Raw genomic sequence first — 21,311 nt, forward strand, 5'->3', positions numbered from 1 at the left:
GACATTCTTTTAAAGGTTTTTGGTGGCTTTATTTTTTATAAATTACCGGATGGCACTGTTTTTCGACAGACTGGAAGCTTTGAATCTTCTCTCGAAACAGTCAGAGGAAAGTTTTTAGAGTCTCAGACCTGTTTTCCGCGTTTGGTTAGGGGACATTCGACATTTACCCAAACAAAAACTACAAATTAATAAAACAATCTTTACATCAACTACATATTTGTTGCATTTAAATGGAGTTAATTGGTTAACAGATGTTCAAGAGCAGGGGCACGCCCCAAACGGTCACCTGACTTCCTGAAACCTCCATATGTCGGGTCACCTCATACCATACTGTTTGCTTGTTTCTCTAGAACCCACACTTTTCTCCTTTTCTCTTCCATTCAGCCAACCTTATCCCACATTCTCTTTCTTTCAGGTTGTATCAGGGGTCCTAATTATCTGGCTTTAATATATGATAGAGATGGTACCCCCACCCTGAGTCTCTCTGATCCATCAATTCTAGATTCTCTGATCAAGCTGACCATCATCCCATTCTCTCTAACCCTTCATCCTCTTTCTACTCTTCCTCAACACTCTGTTCAACTAACAGTTTCATAGCGTATTTGTGGCGTGGTCCTTGTTAGTGAAGTATTTGTAGAATACTAGATTAGACTTTCATGAAATCATATGCATTTGGTTTGTAAAAGAGAGTGTTTTAAATGTTTGGTCTGCATTTTCATTGCATTTACAATATTTTGACCAGCAGGTGCACACTGTGGCGAAATGGTGAATTATTTTGCAGATCACTTGATTCAATTGATTCAGAACTTCGAAATTATTTCCTCTAATTTGCTCAAAGGGTGATTGAATGAAACAATGAATGGTGACCTTTACAGGTTTCTCAGAAAATGTAAATTACCCCATATATTTGATTGTGTTGTTTTCTGAGAAAGTTTGAAAACTGATTGCCTTTGCTTGCATTAAAAAAAGAAAACTGATTCCATTATTTATTAACTTTGGGGTCAATTCAATTCAATTCAATTCAACTTTGGACCCCATTCAATTCGTAAATACATTATTAAAATTTTGTTTTTTTCTTCAGATTTAATAAATTTTCCTAATTTAATGGGACCAACTCTGTAAACATTAAATTAACCTGCAGGTATTTTTTAATGTCCTGTACACAATTTGTAGCATCGGTGTTCCTTGGGGTCAATTTGACCCCAGGCTCTTTTAGCTGTATAAAACATAAGAAATTTTACACACATTTGTTTTGATTGTTTTAAGGTCACTATAACATGTTATAATTATATAATTTTCATTAAAATTTAACTTATTCAATATTATATATAAAAAAAACTTCCCTTTTTTTTAGGGCTCTAACCTAACATAACCGTATCTGAAGTAGTTCACATGACATGGGACATAATTCTCATGAGAACTTTGATGTTTCTCGTGCCGTAGGGGAAGGGAAACATAATTTTTGCGAGAAGTTTGATATTTCCTGTGCCATGGGGAGGGGAAAACCTAATTTTCATGGTTTACCAAACAAAGGGGAGGAGCAAACATTATAAAAGCATGAACAGAAGCATTCTAAACCATTTCTGTGTGCTCTCTATGTTCTCCATTTCTCTCATTTGAAAATTACCTCTAAGGAAAGATTTTCTGTCAATGAGATTTTGTCACAGGTTTTTGACAGTGAAAGTGACATAGAGGAGAATGTGTCTGAAACAGATGATAATATTGAGGACCCTGATTATGAGGCATCCTCCTCAGATGAGAATGAGACTCCTAATGTTGACCCTCCTGTTGCCTCTCAACCACCCCCGAAGGGGGCATATCTTGTAGCTTTTGGTCTCTCAACCAAGGATGCTGAGATCATCCTTCAATCCAGAACTCCCTCCATGAGGAAACTGTACACCTTGAGGTGGAAACCTTTCACCTCCTGGTGCGAAGTCTCCATTGTCTTGCGAAGACTGCCAGCACAACCCAGTTATTTGCCCAGTTGGGACAGTTCTTGAGTTCCTGCGGGCCCTTCTCTCTGCATGTTTGACCCACTCCACCCTGAGGGTCTACGTGGCGGCCATTACAGTCTACCACGCCCCTCTTGGTGGCCATTCAGTGGGCAGACACCCTCTGGTTACATGTTTCCTCTGCGGTGCACTGAGGCTGAGGCCTCCGGCCAGAAGAAGTGGTTGATTAGGATGCTATGCTAAAACCTTGAGTCCTCTGATCTCCCCACACGATTGGGATTCAAGGCTCACTTGAACCGAAGTAGGGCAGCCTCCAAGGCCTTCTTGTCAGGTGTGTCTATACAGGACATCTGCAACGCAGCTGGATGGTCCATGCCCCTCACATTCATCAGATATTATGGTTTAGATCTGCGAGCCACTTACAGCTCTTCTTTCTCTTCCCTTAATTGTGCTCTTTGTATACACACTAGGCAGGGACTTGCAAGTCTGGCGGCGAGGGCATTCACGTTTCCATAGCGTTTCGGACACAGCTTGAGTTCCTGAAGGGGAAGGTCCCAGATTACATATGTAACCATGGTCCCCCGAAGGTAATGAGACACTGCGTCTGAAAGCCATACTTCCGGGATTACTGCCAGAGTTCGTTTCATTCCTAGAAGCTGACGCTTGTTCAACTTTACGTTCTTTTATAGCTTCCTGGTCGCTACGTCACCCACCTATGACGTCACACCCATTCATGATTCTGATTTTACATACTATTCAGAGCTGGTCATGCTGAAGGGCATTCCCATAGCATTTCGGACGCAGCGTCTCATTCCTTTCGGGGAACCATTGTTACATACGTAACCTAGGATGTTTTTCTTGGGGTCAAATTGACCCCACACATTATGTATGTTGCAATCCTTGATAACAAAAAAGACTGTTAGGTGTTCCTTACTGATGTTTTGATTGTGATGATGTTCTGTTTAAATATAAATATTTAAATATTTAAAATAAAATCCTTCAAAATGTTTGAAATTGTGTTTGTTTTTCCCAGGGTCAAATTGACCCCAAAGATAACTCGTGTTACTATCCTTGATAAAATAAATAATTGTTATTTTCAAATGTTATAGATTACAAAAATCTATACAGTGGGTAACATATGCCATCAGATTTGAGGGTAACATGAGGGTTAATACTTTTCATAGCATACTGTACAATTTTAATGTTTAAACAAAATAAAGTTGGCTACAATTTAATGAATTATATATATATATATATATTAAATATAGGGCAAACTAGCCTTATCTTCTATTCAAAAATATAATATGAAAGCCAATGACCAGAGTTCTGACTTTATTTTTGACTACCATCGAACAAAGAAAATTATGAATATACAAGCAAAAACAAAGAACCCAATAAATATAATGTTTTAGTACTGTGTAAAGAAAATTAATTTACAATATTATAAAGCTTTCCAGAAAGAAAGAAAAAGTCATGTAAAAAAAAATGTAAGTGATGTTCTCGTGCAGGTGAGATAAGATATTTTTGAGAAACTTGTCCGACCAGTTTATTATTTTTAATTTTATCTAAACTGATTGAGGTTTTACAGAAACAGATATTAGTGCTTTATGTTTCACCTTACTGAGACATATTTACACAAGGTTGAATACAAGATTAGTTACCATTACAGACTGATTGGGAAAGCAGATAATTTACTGCAAGTATAGCTGAAACACTTAAGGAAGCACTTTACATGATATAAGGATTAAAATTTCAACCCAGAAAAAAATAAATAAATAAAAAAAATAATGATTTTAATTCAAAACATTTCAAAACATACAATGAGAAAGACGAAACCATGATATCTCTCAAGGAAATAGAAGTCTTAAACCTCTTCATGAGGTCAAAGAATGGAGAATTCAGCCTCTTAGCTTGTAAGACATTAGTTCTGGACAAGAAAGAGTTAGATTGTCTCCAGCGATAACAGAAGTAAATAAAAAAAGTTACGGTTACTGTATTTAGACATCTTGGCCAGAAATCAAATTCTAACAAAATCTGGCCAAACCACACTTAGCTCTAGATGAGCTGGATTATCTTGTTAGTTTTTGTTGATTCTCAGAAGGAGACGGATGTGGTAAATATAAAAATGTTTTGAAAGCAGTTTCCGCTAAGAAAGAATCACATTCAGAAATTTGATTGAAAGAAATTAGAAAAAAGGAGTTTTCACATGTTGATTATGTAAAGTACTTCACTTGATCTGTATTTCTTGAAAAACCCTAAAAAAGTTTTGTATTGTGTACAAACGATTCCCAATGCTTTTTATGGTGCACATTCATATAAACGTTCAGCCACATTAAATCAAAAAACTTCTTAACAGCTAACTTTTTAAACATCACATCAGACAACAACAAAACTGTTTCCCAACAAAATAATTTCATAACATATTTACAGAAGTATGATGCTTCTCAAGGAAATAGAAAAGCCACAAATACCTTCTCAAGGTAAAACAATGGAGTATTCACCCTCTTCACACGTGAGAGATCATCTCTGGACAATTAAGAAACAGATTGTCTCCAGCATACCAGATCTAAACATTCCTCAGCTATGAGCTCATTGGAGCTGATGGGATGGACCTCCATCACGTCTCAGATTTATCAGCTGCTGTAAATGATATAAAAGCAAGAGAGACAACCTTCAGATACATAAGTGAGACACAGTCCATCACACACTCATCTACATCATGACCTTCACCATCTTCTCCATCACCTGCTTTGCTCTGGTGGCTTCTGCTCTGGGTAAGTGTCTCCTGTACAGTTTTGCAAGAATAATGATGGGCAGATATATTTAGAAAAAGCAAAACCTGTGTTAAGAGCTTCCTGTCTCATGCTTGTCTCATGAACAATGTGTTATGTTTTGTAATAACAGGTTGTGGAGTGCCTGCGATTAAGCCACAGACGATCGGCAGCAGGATTGTGAATGGACAGGATGCCATCTCTGGTTCTTGGCCCTGGCAGGTCTCTCTTCAGGTAACTCATCTGTTTTTCAAACACACATTTGTCTGCTTTGCTTAAAGAGTAAGTTTCACATTTTCAGTGCTTTTACCTTTGAAACAGCTGTCCAATGGTTTCCACTTCTGTGGAGGATCCCTGATCAACCAGAACTGGGTTCTCACTGCTGCCCACTGCCCTGTCCTGTAAGAGTCTTCAGTCTGGCAAACATCACATTCAGAAGTGGTTACAATGTGCTCTTTCAGCTTTCTGTCTGTCTTTTAACCATTGACTTTATCTTGCACTTTTTAGGGTTGGCAATCACCGTGTCATTCTTGGAGAACATGATCGTGGCTCCAATGTTGAACCCATCCAGGTCAAATTAGTTTCCAAGGTAACAATGTTTATTAATCTCAGTGGATCAGTGATGAAATCAAAATGAATGATCAATTTATGACTGTTTATGTTTTTTTAAAGCAATTTTTTTTTACCCAAAATCTTTAAATACCCAATTCATCCTTAAATTTAAACAAAATGTGTTGTTGATAATAATAATAATAATAATAATAACAATAATAATAATAATAATAATAATAATAATAATAATAATAATAATAATAATAATAATAATAAATTATTGTCATTTATACAAAGGAGTTATACAGTTGTGTTTTTTATTGGCTGACCTGATTTTAAAATACTGAACAAAAAGTAAAAAAGTATCACGTACAAAAAAGGTAATAAATATTTTATTGTCATTTTCAAAATTGATGTTCTGAGGTCATTTATATTCTAGTACACTAATAAAAGTCGCCAAAATGACCTTTAAGCATGCACTTAAAATTTTCAGCACATATGTAATAGAAAAAAAAGTTTAAAAAAAAGGGTTAAAATAACGGAAAGAAAGTCATCTAATATCTTAGTTTTCCAATCATAAAGGCAGCTTTCAGCATTGATCCCTCTTTTCTGTATCTGCAGGTCATCACCCATCCACTCTACAACAGGGCGACCTTCAACAATGACATTGCTCTGCTGAAACTGTCGTCTCCAGTCACACTGACTCCCCGTATCTCTCCTGTATGTCTGGCTCCATCAACCCTCAGCATCCTGCCTGGAACCCGCTGCTTCACCACTGGCTGGGGTAGAACTGCCACTACAAGTAAGTCATCTATAAAACAAAAATATACTGAGAGAATAACAACACATCTGTTAACTGTGCAAGACAATGTGTCATGATTTCCTCTCTTTTTAGCGAGGCCACTGACCCTACAGCAGACAGGTGTACCCATCATAAGTCCTACTTTGTGCAAGCAGATCTGGGGTCAGAACACTATCACTGATGCTATGATCTGTGCTGGAGCCTCTGGTTCCTCATCTTGCCAGGTATATGAAGACAGATCAAGAAACACATTACCATCTCAGTGTTGCTGCTGTTCAAATCAAATGTGTGTTTTTCTCAGGGTGATTCTGGTGGTCCTCTGGTGTGTGAGCGTTCAGGGGTCTGGTCTCTGGTGGGCTCGTTGTCTGCAGGAACAAGCATTTGTGACACCCGTTTCCCTGGAATCTACGCCCGCATCTCCCCACTGCGCTCCTGGATCGACAGGACTATCGCTTCTAACTAAAGCACCATTCTGAGAATTTATGAAGAAAATTAAGTTTTAAGTCATTAATATGTAATAAGCTGATCTCTGTTGGTTGTGTTTTTTCAGTCTTTCTTTGGTTCCAGTGATCCAGTCACTTCATGTTACTGTTTTCTTGTTCCAGCTGTACAAATATTTCAATTAAAGATGAATAAAAAATTAAGTCTACTGAAGAGTGAATGTAATGATTTTAATAATTAAAAATGTACTCACTAAATTGCCATTATCAGCATACTATAGTAATGTAGCAAAATGAAATATAAATTAAATTTTCTTTAAAACCTATATATTAATTATATATATATATATACTTATATATATTACTTTAATTTGCAATTTAAACATGTTTTCCACATTCACAGTAACAGATGATAGACAACAGTGATACAAGTAACAGACACGAGTGCAGACAAAGCTGCAAGATACTCACTTTAAAGCAAATCAAAAGTATGTTCACAACTGGACAGTTCCTTGACCAGCAAATACAACGTCAGCCCCAACATTTAAAAAATAAATAAATAAAATAATATCCCTCTGATAACACAATCATGTTGAAGACCTTCATCCACTTTTGTACATAAGACGATACAAATCGATCTCTGTCCTCCATCCATGGTGCTGAACCTGTGACATGTTTCATCAGAAGCCGAAGAAACCTGAAGAGAAAATTTGCCATTAGAATATGACAAAAACTGACATCCAGTTTACTTAGTCAGAAAATCAATAAAACTGAACTCATAGCAGAAGACATGTTTTCTTATCAAGTACTGAATAATGCTAATTGATATCAGATTGTTTCAGATTTATACACTTTTAGTAGTTACATTTTTATAATTAAATTTACTGAATGAGTTACTTAGCACCTTTCTGATAATTGTTTCTTAGCCAAATTTAAGTGAATGACTTGAAAGCACTTTGTTTTCCAAATCTATTAAAATACCTCATGAACTGAAATTGCAATACTGTCATTATTTTCATTGTCATGAATACTATAAAATGATGTTAAGGGTAAATTATTCTTCTGTCAAACACAGAGTGCTTCATAAGGTTGATTATGGAAAACACTTGACTGAACTGATTGAGGTGTTACAGAAACTTATATTAGTGCTTTATGTTTCACTTTAGTGTGACATATTTACACAAGGTTGAATACAGGATTAGTAAGACATTAGCTCTGGAGAACGAAAAGTTTGATTGTCTCCAGCGATAATACGATCTCATTAGGGCAAAGACTGTGAAAAAATCTATATTCCATATGTCCTTCAGCACTTTGTCACTTAAAGCCATTATGCTAAATATTCTGGCATATTGAGTGCTGTGATTTCACTGATAACTGAATCTGAAGGATGTTTCTCAGAACAGACTACACTAACAACATTATATAACATTAGGAAGATCAGGCATTTCTTTCAGAATATGCGACACAACTCTGTGTTCAAGCTCTTGTTCTGTCCAGGCTGGACTATTGCAATGCTCTCTTGGCAGGTCTTGCAGCCAGTTCTATCAAACCTCTTCAAGTATTTCAAAATGCAGCCGCAAGATTAATCTTAACGAGTTGAAAAGAACACACGTCTCACCTCTGTTCAGCCATTTGCACTGGCTACCAGTAGCTCGCTTAAAATTCAAGGCATCAATGTTTGCCTACAAAACCACCACTGGCTCTGCACCCTGTTACCTAAATTCATTACTTCAAAGTTAGGTGCCCTCTAGAAGCTTGTACTCTGCAAATGAACGATGCATAATTGTGCCATCTCAAAAAGGCTTTCCTGGTGGAATGACCAGTCCAACTCCATCCTCGCTATCTTCAAGAAATGACTAAAAACACATCTTTATTTGACACTTAAAATCTAGCACTTTCTATTCTATTTTAATGTTACTTTATCTATTTATCTTTTTTTCTATCTATTCTTTTTATATTGGCTTATCATTATTGTTATTGTTATTTAATTATTATTTTTTTTGTTTACCTTTTTATTTATAAACCATCCTAACACTTGTTTTTCTCTATTTTGATGTACAGAAGACTACAGAATACGGAAGCTAGAGCATTATGACAAAACTTCACGATTAATAAATTCATTATCATCATGATGACAAACAGAAGGCATACTGGATATGTTAAGTTGAGCATCTCTACAATGATTTCCAATGAACTGCATTTTAGTTTATGTCTCTTTCTTTCTTTCTTTCTTTCTTTCTTTCTTTCTTTCTCACAAAAGCAGAACTGGTAACGTTACATTCTCACCCAGTCTGAGACAATGACAAGCTACTGACCAGAAAAAACTAGTGAGCTCAAGAGCAGGGAACTGTCCAGGAGCTTATTAGAGACTAATGTGAACATCACTGTTGTGAATTATTTTAGATGAAAATTATACCAGGCATTAGTGATATAAACTTAGCCATGATGTAAGTAAAACATCATTTACAATTAGACGGTGTATGTAATTACTATAATTAGGCTTTCTAAAAATAACTTATAATGCCAGAAACACATGTGATGTTGCTGAGGAGAGCATTTCAAGTAAAATAGCTAAATAAATATGTTGAGAGAAAATGGTTGACTAGATGCTATCTCTTTTCAGTGGCTATGATAAGATGTCCTATAAGAACTATTTAGCTTGTTGTATCTAAACTGCTGTTATAAACTAATATTAGAACTTTTATTTCCACTTCAGTGAAGTTCTCGTAACTGACCATTTCTGTCTCTTCCTGTTCAGCAACATTGACTTAGTGACTTAAACATCACATCAGACAACAAAAAAAAGTTCCCTTACTAAATCATTTCATAACATATAATTACAGAAGTATGATGCTTCTCGAGGAAATAAAAAAGCCGTCTCAAGGTCAAAGAATGGAGAATACACCCTCTTCGCACGAAAGACTTCATCTCTGGACAATGAAGATGCAAATTGTCTCCAGTGATAACTGTCTCCAGCGACTGTCCAGGAGCTTATTAAAGACTAATGTGAACATCACTGTTGTGAATTATCATCTCTGAACGCCTGCAGAATTTTAGATGAAAATTATACCAGGCATTAGAAATATATACTTAGTCAAGTAAGACATCATGCACATTTAGACTGTATGTAATTACTATAATTATGCATTCTAAAAAAATAATGACAGAAATGCATGTGATGATGCTGAGGAGAGCAGTTCAAGTAAAATAGCTAAATAAATATGTTGAGAGAAAATGGTTGACTAGATGCCATCTCTTTTCAGTGGCTATGATAAGATGTCCTATAAGAACAATTTTGCTTGTTTTATCTAAACTGCTGTTATAAACTAATATTAGAACTTTTATTTTCACTTAAGTGAAGTTCTCATAAGTGACAATTTCAGTCTCTTCCTGTTCAGCAACATTGACTTAGTGACTTAAACATCACATCAGACAACAACAACAACAAAAATGTTTTCCATCAAAATCCTTTCATAACATACATACAAGTGAAAGTATAATTCTTCTCAAGGAAATAGAAAAACCACGAACACCTTCTCAAGGTAAAAGAATTGATAATTCACCATCTTCACACGTAAGAGATCATCTCTGGACAATTAAAGGTCCCGTTTTTCGCGCTTTTTTGAAGCTTTGATTGTGTTTACAGTGTGCAATATAACGTGTTCATGTTTCGCGTGTAAAAAACACAGTTTTTTTCACATAATTCATCTATCTGTATACCGCTGTTTTCTCTGTCACAAAAACAGCTGATGACTTCCTTGTTCTATAAAGTCCCTCCTTCAGAAATACGTAACGAGTTCTGATTGGGCCAGTGATTCCTGTGTTGTGATTCGACACCAGCTTATAGCAGGCTGAACCTCCTGGTAACGCGATTGGGCTAGAACGCACGTGCTGGAGATGTACTTATAATCACAGGATCGTTTTTACTGACGAGATGCGCATGAACATCGCATTTGTTTTTTGCACAGCCCTAACATCTAGTTAACAAACAGCGTTGCCCTTTGTGTAGTAAGTTACAGAAACTGTTAAATGCACCAACTTAAATAATAAAATACACTTACCGGTTGTGGCCCAAAAACAACGCTTTCTCCAGACAAAGAGATCTGCTCCATGTTTCAAAAATAATCTTTGTGCGAATCCGGCATTAAACTGATTGAGATTGAGGAAGTTGTCCTCAGCAAGTTGTCCTCAGCAAACTGTCCTCAGCAAAATGAGCTGCACATAGCAGTGTTGAGTACTCGAGACTCGGACTCGGTCTTGGACTCGGTCTCGAGACCGTATTTTAATGGTCTCGGTCTTGTCATGGACTCGTGTGCATTTTGACTCGGTATTGACTCGGACTCGAACATATTAGGAATCGGACTTATGCCCGAGTCCACTCGAGTCCCAATCAAAATATTTCATGATTATTCTACTGTATGTTAATGTTTATTTAAATTGATGTATGATTGACACATCCAATGACTGGTGATTTTCTTTTGACGTGAGACGTTAGACCAGCAACACACTGCGTGGCGTGTCTGTTTTTAATTCGGCTCCCATGTTAACAGGTTAGATCTTGCAGACTGTCTGCGTGAGACGCGCGGAAAACCCGTGCATGCTAGAAATAGAACCGACACCTATTTTTCACGCGACACGCGTGCATGTTGGAAGCGTTTCCAGGCAAAATATACTAGGAAAATATGTTTATATGTCATTTTGTACACAAATACATATTAATTCATGACATTTGGATATTTGAAAGTCTATAGGTTGACATAAATTCAGATATAAATGTAATTTAAAAAATAAATTAATAATGATCGATTGTCAAATATTGCACCTGTCAAACATACTCTATTTTGCCGTCAATACTGTTGACGGTGTCCTATCAGTAGGTGTGTAAAAAAAAAAAAAAAAGAAAAGTTGATATTGTTGTCATGAAGACAAGAGCCTGGTTTTTTGGCGGCCTCCCTCTATGTCACCTACAGCCGCAGCAGCGCGCCAAGCGCCGCGTGCAGGCACGCTTCTGGTGTGTAAAGACACAGAAAACGCGAAGCAGCCACCACGTTTCTGGCACGCAGCAGAGACGCCACGCAGCCAGTGTGTCACCGGCCTTAAGTTACCCTCCTGCCATCCGCCTGTAGTGATCCCGCTTTCCAGGAAGCCACATTGCTACATTATTTCTCTCAACTGTGTTATTTTTACAAAGTAGGACAAAATGGTCACAGAAAAAAAAACAAATATTGTTTAATTAAATTATATAATGAATACAGACACAGACTGACTGTCTCAACACTAAACATCTCCCCCCCAAAAATGTCTGACAGAATGCATTGAACTTATGCATTTGATCCAGCTTTCTTCCCCTGGCACATACACACTTTTGCATGAAATTTTCCTGGACAGTCAGTCGGCTCTTGTGTGTATGCCCTCCGTAACTAATAAAAACTTTGACTAGTGTGTATTTTACCCTGCATTAAAACGCACCATCCAGTGAAATTAGCATTAGATTATCCATTGCTGTTACAGAAAGTGATAAAATGGTAACTGTTGTCAGTCCCCGCTTCCTCTGCACCAGTAGAGAGAGTTTTTAGTCAGGGTGGATTGATCATGAGACCACATCTTGCTTGGTTGGGTAGCAGGATGGTCTCCTCACTTATTTTTTTGAAAAGTAATTATGCCCATCTGTATTCTTCACAACATCTAAAGTGCACATAATCCAAGACATTGTAAGGATATTAGCAGTCATTAGTTAAGCTTCAAGGTTAAAAGTTATGTAAAAGCTGTTACAGTTGAACATTTACAGGTATAGTGGTACAGTAATGTTACTTGTACTAGAAGTGTTATGTAGAATTACAATATAGAGTCGTACAGTAATGTTATGTGTACTAGAAAGGTTATATGGATGTGTATAGTGGTACAACGGTGTTATGTGAAAATGAGCACTTAATATTGACAAGTAACACTTCATAATACTAATAAAATGACCTGTGTGGCCCTTTTAACCTTTATTGTTTCCACCAAACATTTGACATACTCTTGAAGATTTCTTTAGGTCTTGTCTCAGACCCAATCTCTCTGGTCTCGGTCTTGACTCGGACTCGACCCTTTCTGAACTCGGTCTTGACTCGGACTCGACCCTTTCTGGACTCGGTCTTGACTCGGACTCGACCCTTTCTGGACTCGGTCTTGACTCGGACTCGACCCTCTCTGGACTCTATCTGGACTCGGACTCGAATGAGCTGGTCTTGACTACAACACTGGCACATAGTTTTACATGTGGATTATAATTTTCGGGAACTGAGTTAAACATAAATTGTAACCATTAATCTCCAAGTATAGCGTCCCTGGGAAGCCCAAAAAAAAAAGATTGGACTCTGAGATGAAAATAACAGCGTTTCAATGACATGTCGAACACAAACGCAGCTCTTCCTCCTTCTCCGTCGGAGCTCAACAAGAACACACCCCCTGTTTGTGAATTCATTTGGGTGGAGGTTAGTCAAAAAACTGTTTTAGTGACGTCATTACTGCAGGAACTAGAGGGATGTAGTCCAAACGGGTCATTTTTTGTAGGTGAATTCTGTTAAATCAAATATCTCGCTTGGCATTGAACTTTGAGCTTTAGAACTTTACATATATTATTTATACTCTAACAACAACATTACACACTAACTAATGTTTAAAACATGGGATCACAAAGAAGGGGACCTTTAATCCACACAAATGCAAAGCAGTGCAAAGCAGAGGTGCAGTCAATTACTTGATGTTAATTAAGCTTCAATTAAGATCATTGGAAACCCCTGGACGTGCCACCAAACCAAGGAAACAGTACGATGCTGCAATTCACATGGTCGCTCATCATGCAGGATTAAAGCTACTTGCAGGCCCATATCTGGAGACTGGCCAATCGTCAGCAGGATTGTGAATGGACAGAATGCCATTTCTGGTTCTTGGCCCTGGCAGGTCTCTCTTCAGGTAAAGATGAACACCGAGCCGAGCCAGATAAAGAACAAAAGATTGACTCTTCTCGAGTCAAGAACCGTTTCTTTCAGACGCGTCCGTTTCGAGAACCGAGGAGCTGATGATACTGCGCATGTGTGATTCAGCGTGAATCAGACCGACACACAGAGCGTCTGAACCAAACTGATTCTTTTGGTGATTGATGCTGAACTGATTCTGTGCTAGTGTTATGAGCGCGGGTAAACCGAAGGCTTGAATGAAGGGCAATCATCGCAAATGATGCCATTAAGTCGAGCACAAAAGAAGCGGTGAACCATTTTCTTCAACCGGTTTATTGAATCGAACTGTTTTTTGATAATCAATCAGATAATCAATCTTTTGTTCATTATCTGGCTCGGCTCGATGTTCATCTTCAGTTCTCTCTTCACAGCAGTTCAGTCAGTGTACTGTTTGAGTACATGAATTACTCTGTGATATTGGTTTGTTTGAACTCAGAGAGAGTCTAAGCCACATTAAAAAAGTTAACAGCTTAAATCATTTGTGGATTAATGCGTATTGGAGATGCGAACCGTTTAAAAGATTCAGTTCGATTTGGTGAACTGGTTCAAAAAGATCCAGTTACATCGAATGATTAGTTCACGAACCGGATATCACAAACTGCATTGTTTTGAACTCTCTCACAACAGACACGGAAGAGAAGACAATGATGAATAAAGTCGTAGTTTTTGCTATTTTTGGACCAAAATGTATTTTCGATGCTTCAAAAAATTCTAACTGACCCTCTGATGTCACATGGACTACTTTGATGATGTTTTTCTTATCTTTCTGGACATGGACAGTATACCGTACACACAGCTTCAATGGAGGGACTGAGAGCTCTCGGACTAAATCTAAAATATCTTAAACTGTGTTCCAAAAATAAACTGAGGTCTCACAGGTTTGGAATGACATGAGGGTGAGTTATTAATAACATAATTTAAATTTTTTTCGATGAACTAACCCTTTAAGTAAAGTCACAGAATAGCACAGCATTGCGTTACTCACTCTTGTAGTTGTGATGTCTTTAAAGAACTTGTTTAGCCAGTTTATTGTCCTTAATTTTGTTACCTAAAAGTGGTGTTAAAAAAAATGATAGTATTAAGTTTTACTTTAGCCCAGATCTCAACTGATATACTTTAATCATAGTGTGAAATAATCCCACAAATGTATTTCCTTCCTCTTCAGTATCATTGTCTTGAACGGCTTGCCAAGGTTGAATACTGGATAAGTTAACGTCACAGTCTTATTGGGAAAGCATTTTACTGCAAGTATAGTAGACACACTTAAGGAAGCATTTTACATGATATATTGAATTCAATTTCAACACAACAGCAACAAAAACACCTTCTAATCCAAAACACTTTATAACATTCATTGAGAGAAGTGAATAATGATAATTCTCAAGGAAATAAACTGAAGTCTTAAACCCCTTCATGAGGTCAAACAATGGAGAATTCATCCTCTTTGCACGCAAGACATCAGCTCTGGACAATGAAGATGCAGAATTTCTCCAGCATAACAGATCTAAACATTCCTCAGCTATGAGCTCATTGGAGCTGATGGGATGGACCTCCATCACGTCTCAGATTTATCAGCTGCTGTAAATGATATAAAAAGCAAGAGTGACGACCTATGAATATATCAGTGATATACAGTCCATCACACACTCATCTACATCATGACCTTCACCATCTTCTCCATCACCTGCTTTGCTCTGGTGGCTTCTGCTCTGGGTAAGTGTCTCCTTTAGACGTTTGCAAGAATAATGATGGGCAAATATATTTAGAAAATGCAAAACCTGTGTTAAGAGTTTCTTGTCTCATGCTTGTCTCATGAACAATGTGTTATGTTTTGTAATAACAGGTTGTGGAGTGCCTGCGATTAAGCCACAGACGATCGGCAGCAGGATTGTGAATGGACAGGATGCCATCTCTGGTTCTTGGCCCTGGCAGGTCTCTCTTCAGGTAACTCATCTGTTTTTCAAACACACATTTGTCTGCTTTGCTTAAAGAGTAAGTTTCACGTTTTTAGTGCTTTTACCTTTGAAACAGCTTTCCAATGGTTTCCATTTCTGTGGAGGATCCCTGATCAACCAGAACTGGGTTCTCACTGCTGCCCACTGCGCTGTCGTGTAAGAGACTTCAGTCTGGCAAACATCACATTCAGAAGTGGTTACAATGTGCTCTTTGAGCTCTCTATCTGTCCTTTTACAATTAGTTTTGTCTTTATCTTTAACTTTTTAGGGTCAGCTCTCATCGTGTCATTCTTGGAGAACATGATCGTGGCTCCAATGTTGAACCCATCCAGGTCAAATTAGTTTCCAGGGTAATTATGTTTTATGATCTCAGTGGATTAGAAACATGGATTAGAAACATTGAAATACAAAATTTAAAAAAGAGACCAATTGACATTGCTTTTGGCCAATTACAATACAGAATACAGATAGAAGTCATTTTAATTATTGTATTATTACTGTTTTTTTAAACACATTAATAACCAAGTTATCATTACAACTACAAAAACATAACATAACATATATTATAAATATGTTTGTAGTAGTAGTAGTATATCCTGTAATTTATGCAAAAGGTGTGATCTAAAAGGATGCAAATTTATTTTTGGACTTTGTTTTGATTGAACGCACATATTTCTCATCGTGATTGAATGGCCATCATTTAAAAGGTTAAACTGGTGTTTTTAGATCGGTTTTTAGATCGATTGCAGAACTACAAAAGTCGAAAAGTGTGCACAGTGGTAAAACAAAATCGTTAAGTCAGCTATCGGTACTAACTGTTCATCCCTCTTTTCTGTATGTGCAGGTCATCACCCATCCGCTCTACAGCAGGGCGACCTTCAACAATGACATTGCTCTTCTGAAACTGTCATCTCCAGTCACACTGACTCCCCGTATCTCTCCTGTATGTCTGGCTCCATCAACCCTCAACATCCTGCCTGGAACCCGCTGCTTCACCACTGGCTGGGGTAGAACTGCCACTACAAGTAAGTCATCTGTAAAACAAAAATATACTGAGAGAATAACAACACATCTGTTAACTGTGCAAGAAAATATATCATATTTTCTTCTTGTTTTAGGGAGCCCACTGATCCTACAGCAGACAGGTGTACCCATCATACGTCCTACTGTGTGCAAGCAGATCTGGGGTCAAAGCAGAATCACTGATGCTATGATCTGTGCTGGAGCCTCTGGTTCCTCATCTTGCCAGGTATATGAAGACAGATCAAGAAGAAACACAATACCATCTCAGTGTTGCTGCTGTTCAAATCAAATGTGTGTTTTTCTCAGGGTGATTCTGGTGGTCCTCTGGTGTGTGAGCGTTCAGGGGTCTGGTCTCTGGTGGGCGTTGTGTCCTGGGGAAGAACAACTTGTGACACCCGTTTCCCTGTAGTCTACGCCAGCGTCCCCCAACTGCGCTCCTGGATCGACAGGACTATTGCTTCCAACTAGAGCACCAGTCTGACAATGTATTTGCTTTCTTTAATTCCCTGTTGGTGGTCATTTTGTTTAAGGTTTTGGAATTTGGGTCAGTCAATGACTTCATGCTGAAGTCTGTGACTTCAAACAGTTTTCCTGTTTCACCTGTACACTAAAGATAATGACAATGTTTCAATAAATGATATGAGCACAAAAAAAAAGCAAAGAAGAATGTTCCAGAGTGTAATTAATCACAATCATTTGAAATGTAATAGGGATATGTTGCCATAATCCACATAAAATAATGCAGAAAAATGATGTATCAGAAAGATCCAATATAACATGAATATTTACATCGATCCTCTATCCATGGTGCTGAAACCTGTGGCTTGTACGTGCAGTTTTGTACTTGTACATAACCTTTACAAACTGATACTGCTTATAAAGCTATTTAATGATACATAAAGTCACATCATGTTGAAAACATTCCCTTAGAATCTAGTAAAGATTGTTTCTCAATCTGCTTAGTCATTACATTTTTGCAGTAAAATAACGCAGCTACATATTCGCAGAGTACGCAGTTTGCGTAGGGCACCATCCTCGCAGCCACTCGCACCTCATGTTTCCGACTGAATGCAAATTATAATTGATGGACAACTATGCCAATGAAAAGACATCAGCAATCCTGTGCCAAGAGAAGAAAAAAAAAAAGTGAAAATGCAGTCCGTGCATGCCCATAGCCAGCGTTGAGGTAAATTGTTCTCTGAACGACTAATTTGCGGTTAAACTCCTGATATTTATGTCTGCAAGACATGTATAATTCAGTTTAGACAGTTTGCAAGAATGTTTAGCGTCCGTGGTATAAAACGTTTCGCTGCGAGACGCTGGCGGAGTTAACGAGGGAGAGAGCTGTGAGGGTGCGGGCACAGATCCAGCTATTTTAAGCCTTTTTGGATGTGAATAGTTTAGGGTTAGGGATAACGTTGTTATCTTTTTTGCTAAATAATGTAGGCCTACTTTTTTTTTTTTTTTTTAGTTTTTTTTTTTTTTGGTTTTGTTTTGTTTATAAAGGCCCATAGATACAACATTCGGTAAGGGAAACGAAATAAATAAAAATTAATAACAATAATAAATAAATAAATAAATATTATATGTCATAAACGTTATCAACGCTGTCAAAAACAGTAGCATTTAAAACATATTAAAATAAAATAATATAAAATTTTAATGAACCAAGTTAGCTATTTAGTATTATTTAGATATTTAGTAAAAAGTTTTGAAACACACACACACACACACACACGCACACACACACACACACACACAAACACACACACATATATATATATATATATATATATATATATATATATATATATATATATATATATATATATATATATATATATATATGGGAAAAAAAAAAATATATATATATATATATATATATATATATATATATATATATATGAAATGAAAAATAAACATGCAATTATTAAAGCAAATTTTAATAAATGTAAATTTAAAACAAAGGCTTTTTCAAAATATTAAAAAGAACTATATTAGTGTTATATATTATATAACACTGTTGCACCTAAACGTGCACTAAATATAAGACTCTTAAAAAAAAAATATATATATATATATATATATATATATATATATATATATATATATATATATATATATATATATATATATATATATAGTACAGACCAAAAGTTTGGACACACCTTCTCATTCAAAGTTTTTAAAGAAAACTCATTCAAAGAGTTTTCTTTATTTTCATGAAGATTCACACTGAATATATATATATCCATATATCCATATATTTCCAGCAGCAATATATATTTTGTTATATCAAGAAAAAAGCAACTAAATAATAATATGTGCCATTGTCTGTAAAAGTCCACACACTGAATCTGATAATAGAAAACTTCCTTCTACCCCAAAACAACAGCGTTTACAAGAAGGAAATGTCAACCATAAAATGCACTCAGCCTGTGAACAATGACCTGTTGCATGTTCTTGGTATTCAGGATTATGATTTACTTACATTGTAACAGTCTGGCAGATCCAGTTCTAGGCAAGTTGTGTAGACCTTTGTCCATTTTTAGTAATGCATGTTTTGGTGATTCATGGCCTTGCTGTGAAATCTGCAAAAGAATGACTAAAATATAAAAGTCTACAAAAATAATGTTTTGAGTGTACACTGACGTGAACTGAAATAAATCTTCTTCACACTCTGCTCCTGATCAACCACTAGAGGTCGGAAAATAATCTGAACCTTGAATCTGGCAGGTATGAGGCTAGAATTTTCTACAAACTGATCTGAACCTGATATACCCCCACATTAAACAGAATAAATACTAAAATACTAAATACAGTTTAACATTAATATTTACACAAACACACTTTTGACAAATGACACAGAAATGAAAAACTACCATATTCCCATAGCTAAAAATATGAGATAATGTACTTGTTAATGTTTACTAATGAACTTACTAAACTACCTAATGATTAACATGCCGTTATTTAATGTAAATTGAAATGCTTAAAAACAAATGTCAGTAAACCTTTAGTTCAAATGATCATTTGTTGGTCTTTGTTTGTTGTATAGACAACTTTTACAAACCTTAACAAATAATATATTAATTATTTGTTGAAACTCCCCATCATTTGTAAATGTTAATAAATGAATTAACAGATCATGGTGTCATTTTATTCATCCACAATCAAAAATGTTTATATCTCACACCCCAATGAGCTAATTAAAATGACCACAGATGATCATAGTTGAAAGTCAAATGGATTTGTGTGCCATTGAGAATGTTCAGACAAACCAATACAGCAATACATCGTTGGATTATGTCATCAATTTGCAATAATTTTTTTCATGAAAAACCTTGCCTATTCCTCCCCTTTTTTAAACATACTTACTTCTCAAATATGAATTTGACTACAAGTATTTTATAAAGGTCTTTAACCCCTTTATTTGTTTGTTTGTTTGTTTATTTGTCTTGTTTATGGTAATTTAATATTTACATGTTTACGTAAGTTAAACAAATACAAATGTTTCGTTATTAACCAAGACAAAACCACACCTCAGACAAAATAACTTAATTAGAGCAACTCCTGCACAATAGAACTGATAGACATGCCACATTATAAGATTGTGTTAGCAGAGTTATATGTGGGCTAAACGGGGGTTTCACCTGACACCTCACCCTCACACAGGTTCACTTATAGTTAGTTGATCTTCATACTCCCAGACCTTACATTACCATCACATACTTGTGATGAAAAGGTAATATACTGAAAGGGTGTTATCACTTTTTATTTCTAAAGTAATACATAAAATATGCATAACATAAAATGTGACTGTCTAACGCAGTTGTATCCTGTACATCTTAGTACCCTGTTACGTAATGATAAGCAGAATATTCCAAAATGGTTATAATAATAATTATTCATTACATTTATATAGTGCTTTTCTAGACACTCAAAGCGCTTTACATTGTCAGGGGGTATGTCCTCATCCACCACCAGTGTGCAGCATCCACCTGGATGATGCGACGGCAGCCATAGTGCGTCAGAACGCCCACCACACACCAGCTTACTGGTGGAGAGGAGACAGAGTGATGAAGCCAATCAGCAGATATGGGGATTGTTAGGAGGCCATGATGGTCAGAGGCCAATGGGCAAATTTAGCCAGGATGCCGAGGTCACACCTCTACTCTTTTCGAAAGACATCCTGGGATTTTTAATGACCACAGAGAGTCAGGACCTCGGTTTAACGTCTCATCCGAAGGACAGTGCTTGTTGACAGTATAGTGTCCCCATCACTACACTGGGGCGCTAGGACCCACACAGACCACAGGGTGAGCACCCCCTGCTGGTCTCACTAGCACCTCTTCCAGCAGCAACCTAGTTTTCTCAGGAGGTCTCCCATCCAGGTACTGACCAGGCTCAGCCCTGCTTAGCTTCAGTGGGCAACCGGTCTTGGGTTCCAGGGTGATATGGCTGCCGGCTAGGTTGATCATTTTCTATATATGCATATAGATTTGTGAGAGTAAACCTAAGGTATGTAAACCTAGTCGTCTATGTGCATATGTCTAAAATAACTGTGGTAAATGCGGTGACTTTGTGTTTACATAATGTACATTTTGAGTGAACACACAGGGAAATACCTGTAGTCAAACCACAACTCTGGGAGCCACTGTTGTACCTCCATCGAGCGCATCTTCTGAAGCCGGTTAGGTTTTGTGATGCTGGCGTTTCTGAAGAACAAGAAACTTAACACTAAAGCCATGGAGTAGGTGGAATGGGGGTGTTTCATGCCAAAAAGAGAGTTATAGAGAGTTTTATATATAGAGA

The 21,311-nt window shown here is 36.8% G+C and overlaps 2 protein-coding genes across 2 annotated transcripts; both read left to right on the top strand.

The window, feature by feature from the left end:
• The first annotated feature begins 4,434 nt into the window (after positions 1-4,434).
• Positions 4,435-6,698, top strand: LOC128028994 (chymotrypsin-like protease CTRL-1). The gene is made up of 7 exons (XM_052616421.1): positions 4,435-4,726; positions 4,857-4,957; positions 5,045-5,124; positions 5,231-5,312; positions 5,897-6,077; positions 6,171-6,301; positions 6,379-6,698. Exons 1-7 carry the CDS (start codon positions 4,672-4,674, stop codon positions 6,538-6,540), a joined length of 792 nt encoding a protein of 263 aa, XP_052472381.1. The 5' UTR covers positions 4,435-4,671; the 3' UTR covers positions 6,541-6,698.
• Positions 6,699-15,085: 8,387 nt separating this feature from the next.
• Positions 15,086-17,094, top strand: LOC128028996 (chymotrypsin-like protease CTRL-1). The gene is made up of 7 exons (XM_052616426.1): positions 15,086-15,231; positions 15,362-15,462; positions 15,550-15,629; positions 15,742-15,823; positions 16,318-16,498; positions 16,592-16,722; positions 16,803-17,094. Exons 1-7 carry the CDS (start codon positions 15,177-15,179, stop codon positions 16,962-16,964), a joined length of 792 nt encoding a protein of 263 aa, XP_052472386.1. The 5' UTR covers positions 15,086-15,176; the 3' UTR covers positions 16,965-17,094.
• The last annotated feature ends 4,217 nt before the right edge of the window (positions 17,095-21,311 follow it).

Source organism: Carassius gibelio, chromosome A15 (genome assembly GCF_023724105.1).
Source record: "Carassius gibelio isolate Cgi1373 ecotype wild population from Czech Republic chromosome A15, carGib1.2-hapl.c, whole genome shotgun sequence".
Taxonomy (NCBI): Eukaryota; Metazoa; Chordata; class Actinopteri; order Cypriniformes; family Cyprinidae; genus Carassius; species Carassius gibelio.

Coding starts and splice junctions, on each gene's coding strand:
- LOC128028994 (XM_052616421.1), top strand. CDS start 4,672: ATGACCTTCACCATCTTCTCCATCACCTGCTTTGCTCTGGTGGCTTCT. Junction 5,125..5,230: donor GCTGCCCACTGCCCTGTCCT/GTAAGAGTCTTC, acceptor TGCACTTTTTAG/GGTTGGCAATCACCGTGTCA. Junction 6,078..6,170: donor GGGTAGAACTGCCACTACAA/GTAAGTCATCTA, acceptor CTCTCTTTTTAG/CGAGGCCACTGACCCTACAG.
- LOC128028996 (XM_052616426.1), top strand. CDS start 15,177: ATGACCTTCACCATCTTCTCCATCACCTGCTTTGCTCTGGTGGCTTCT. Junction 15,232..15,361: donor TCTGGTGGCTTCTGCTCTGG/GTAAGTGTCTCC, acceptor TTGTAATAACAG/GTTGTGGAGTGCCTGCGATT. Junction 15,824..16,317: donor AGGTCAAATTAGTTTCCAGG/GTAATTATGTTT, acceptor CTGTATGTGCAG/GTCATCACCCATCCGCTCTA.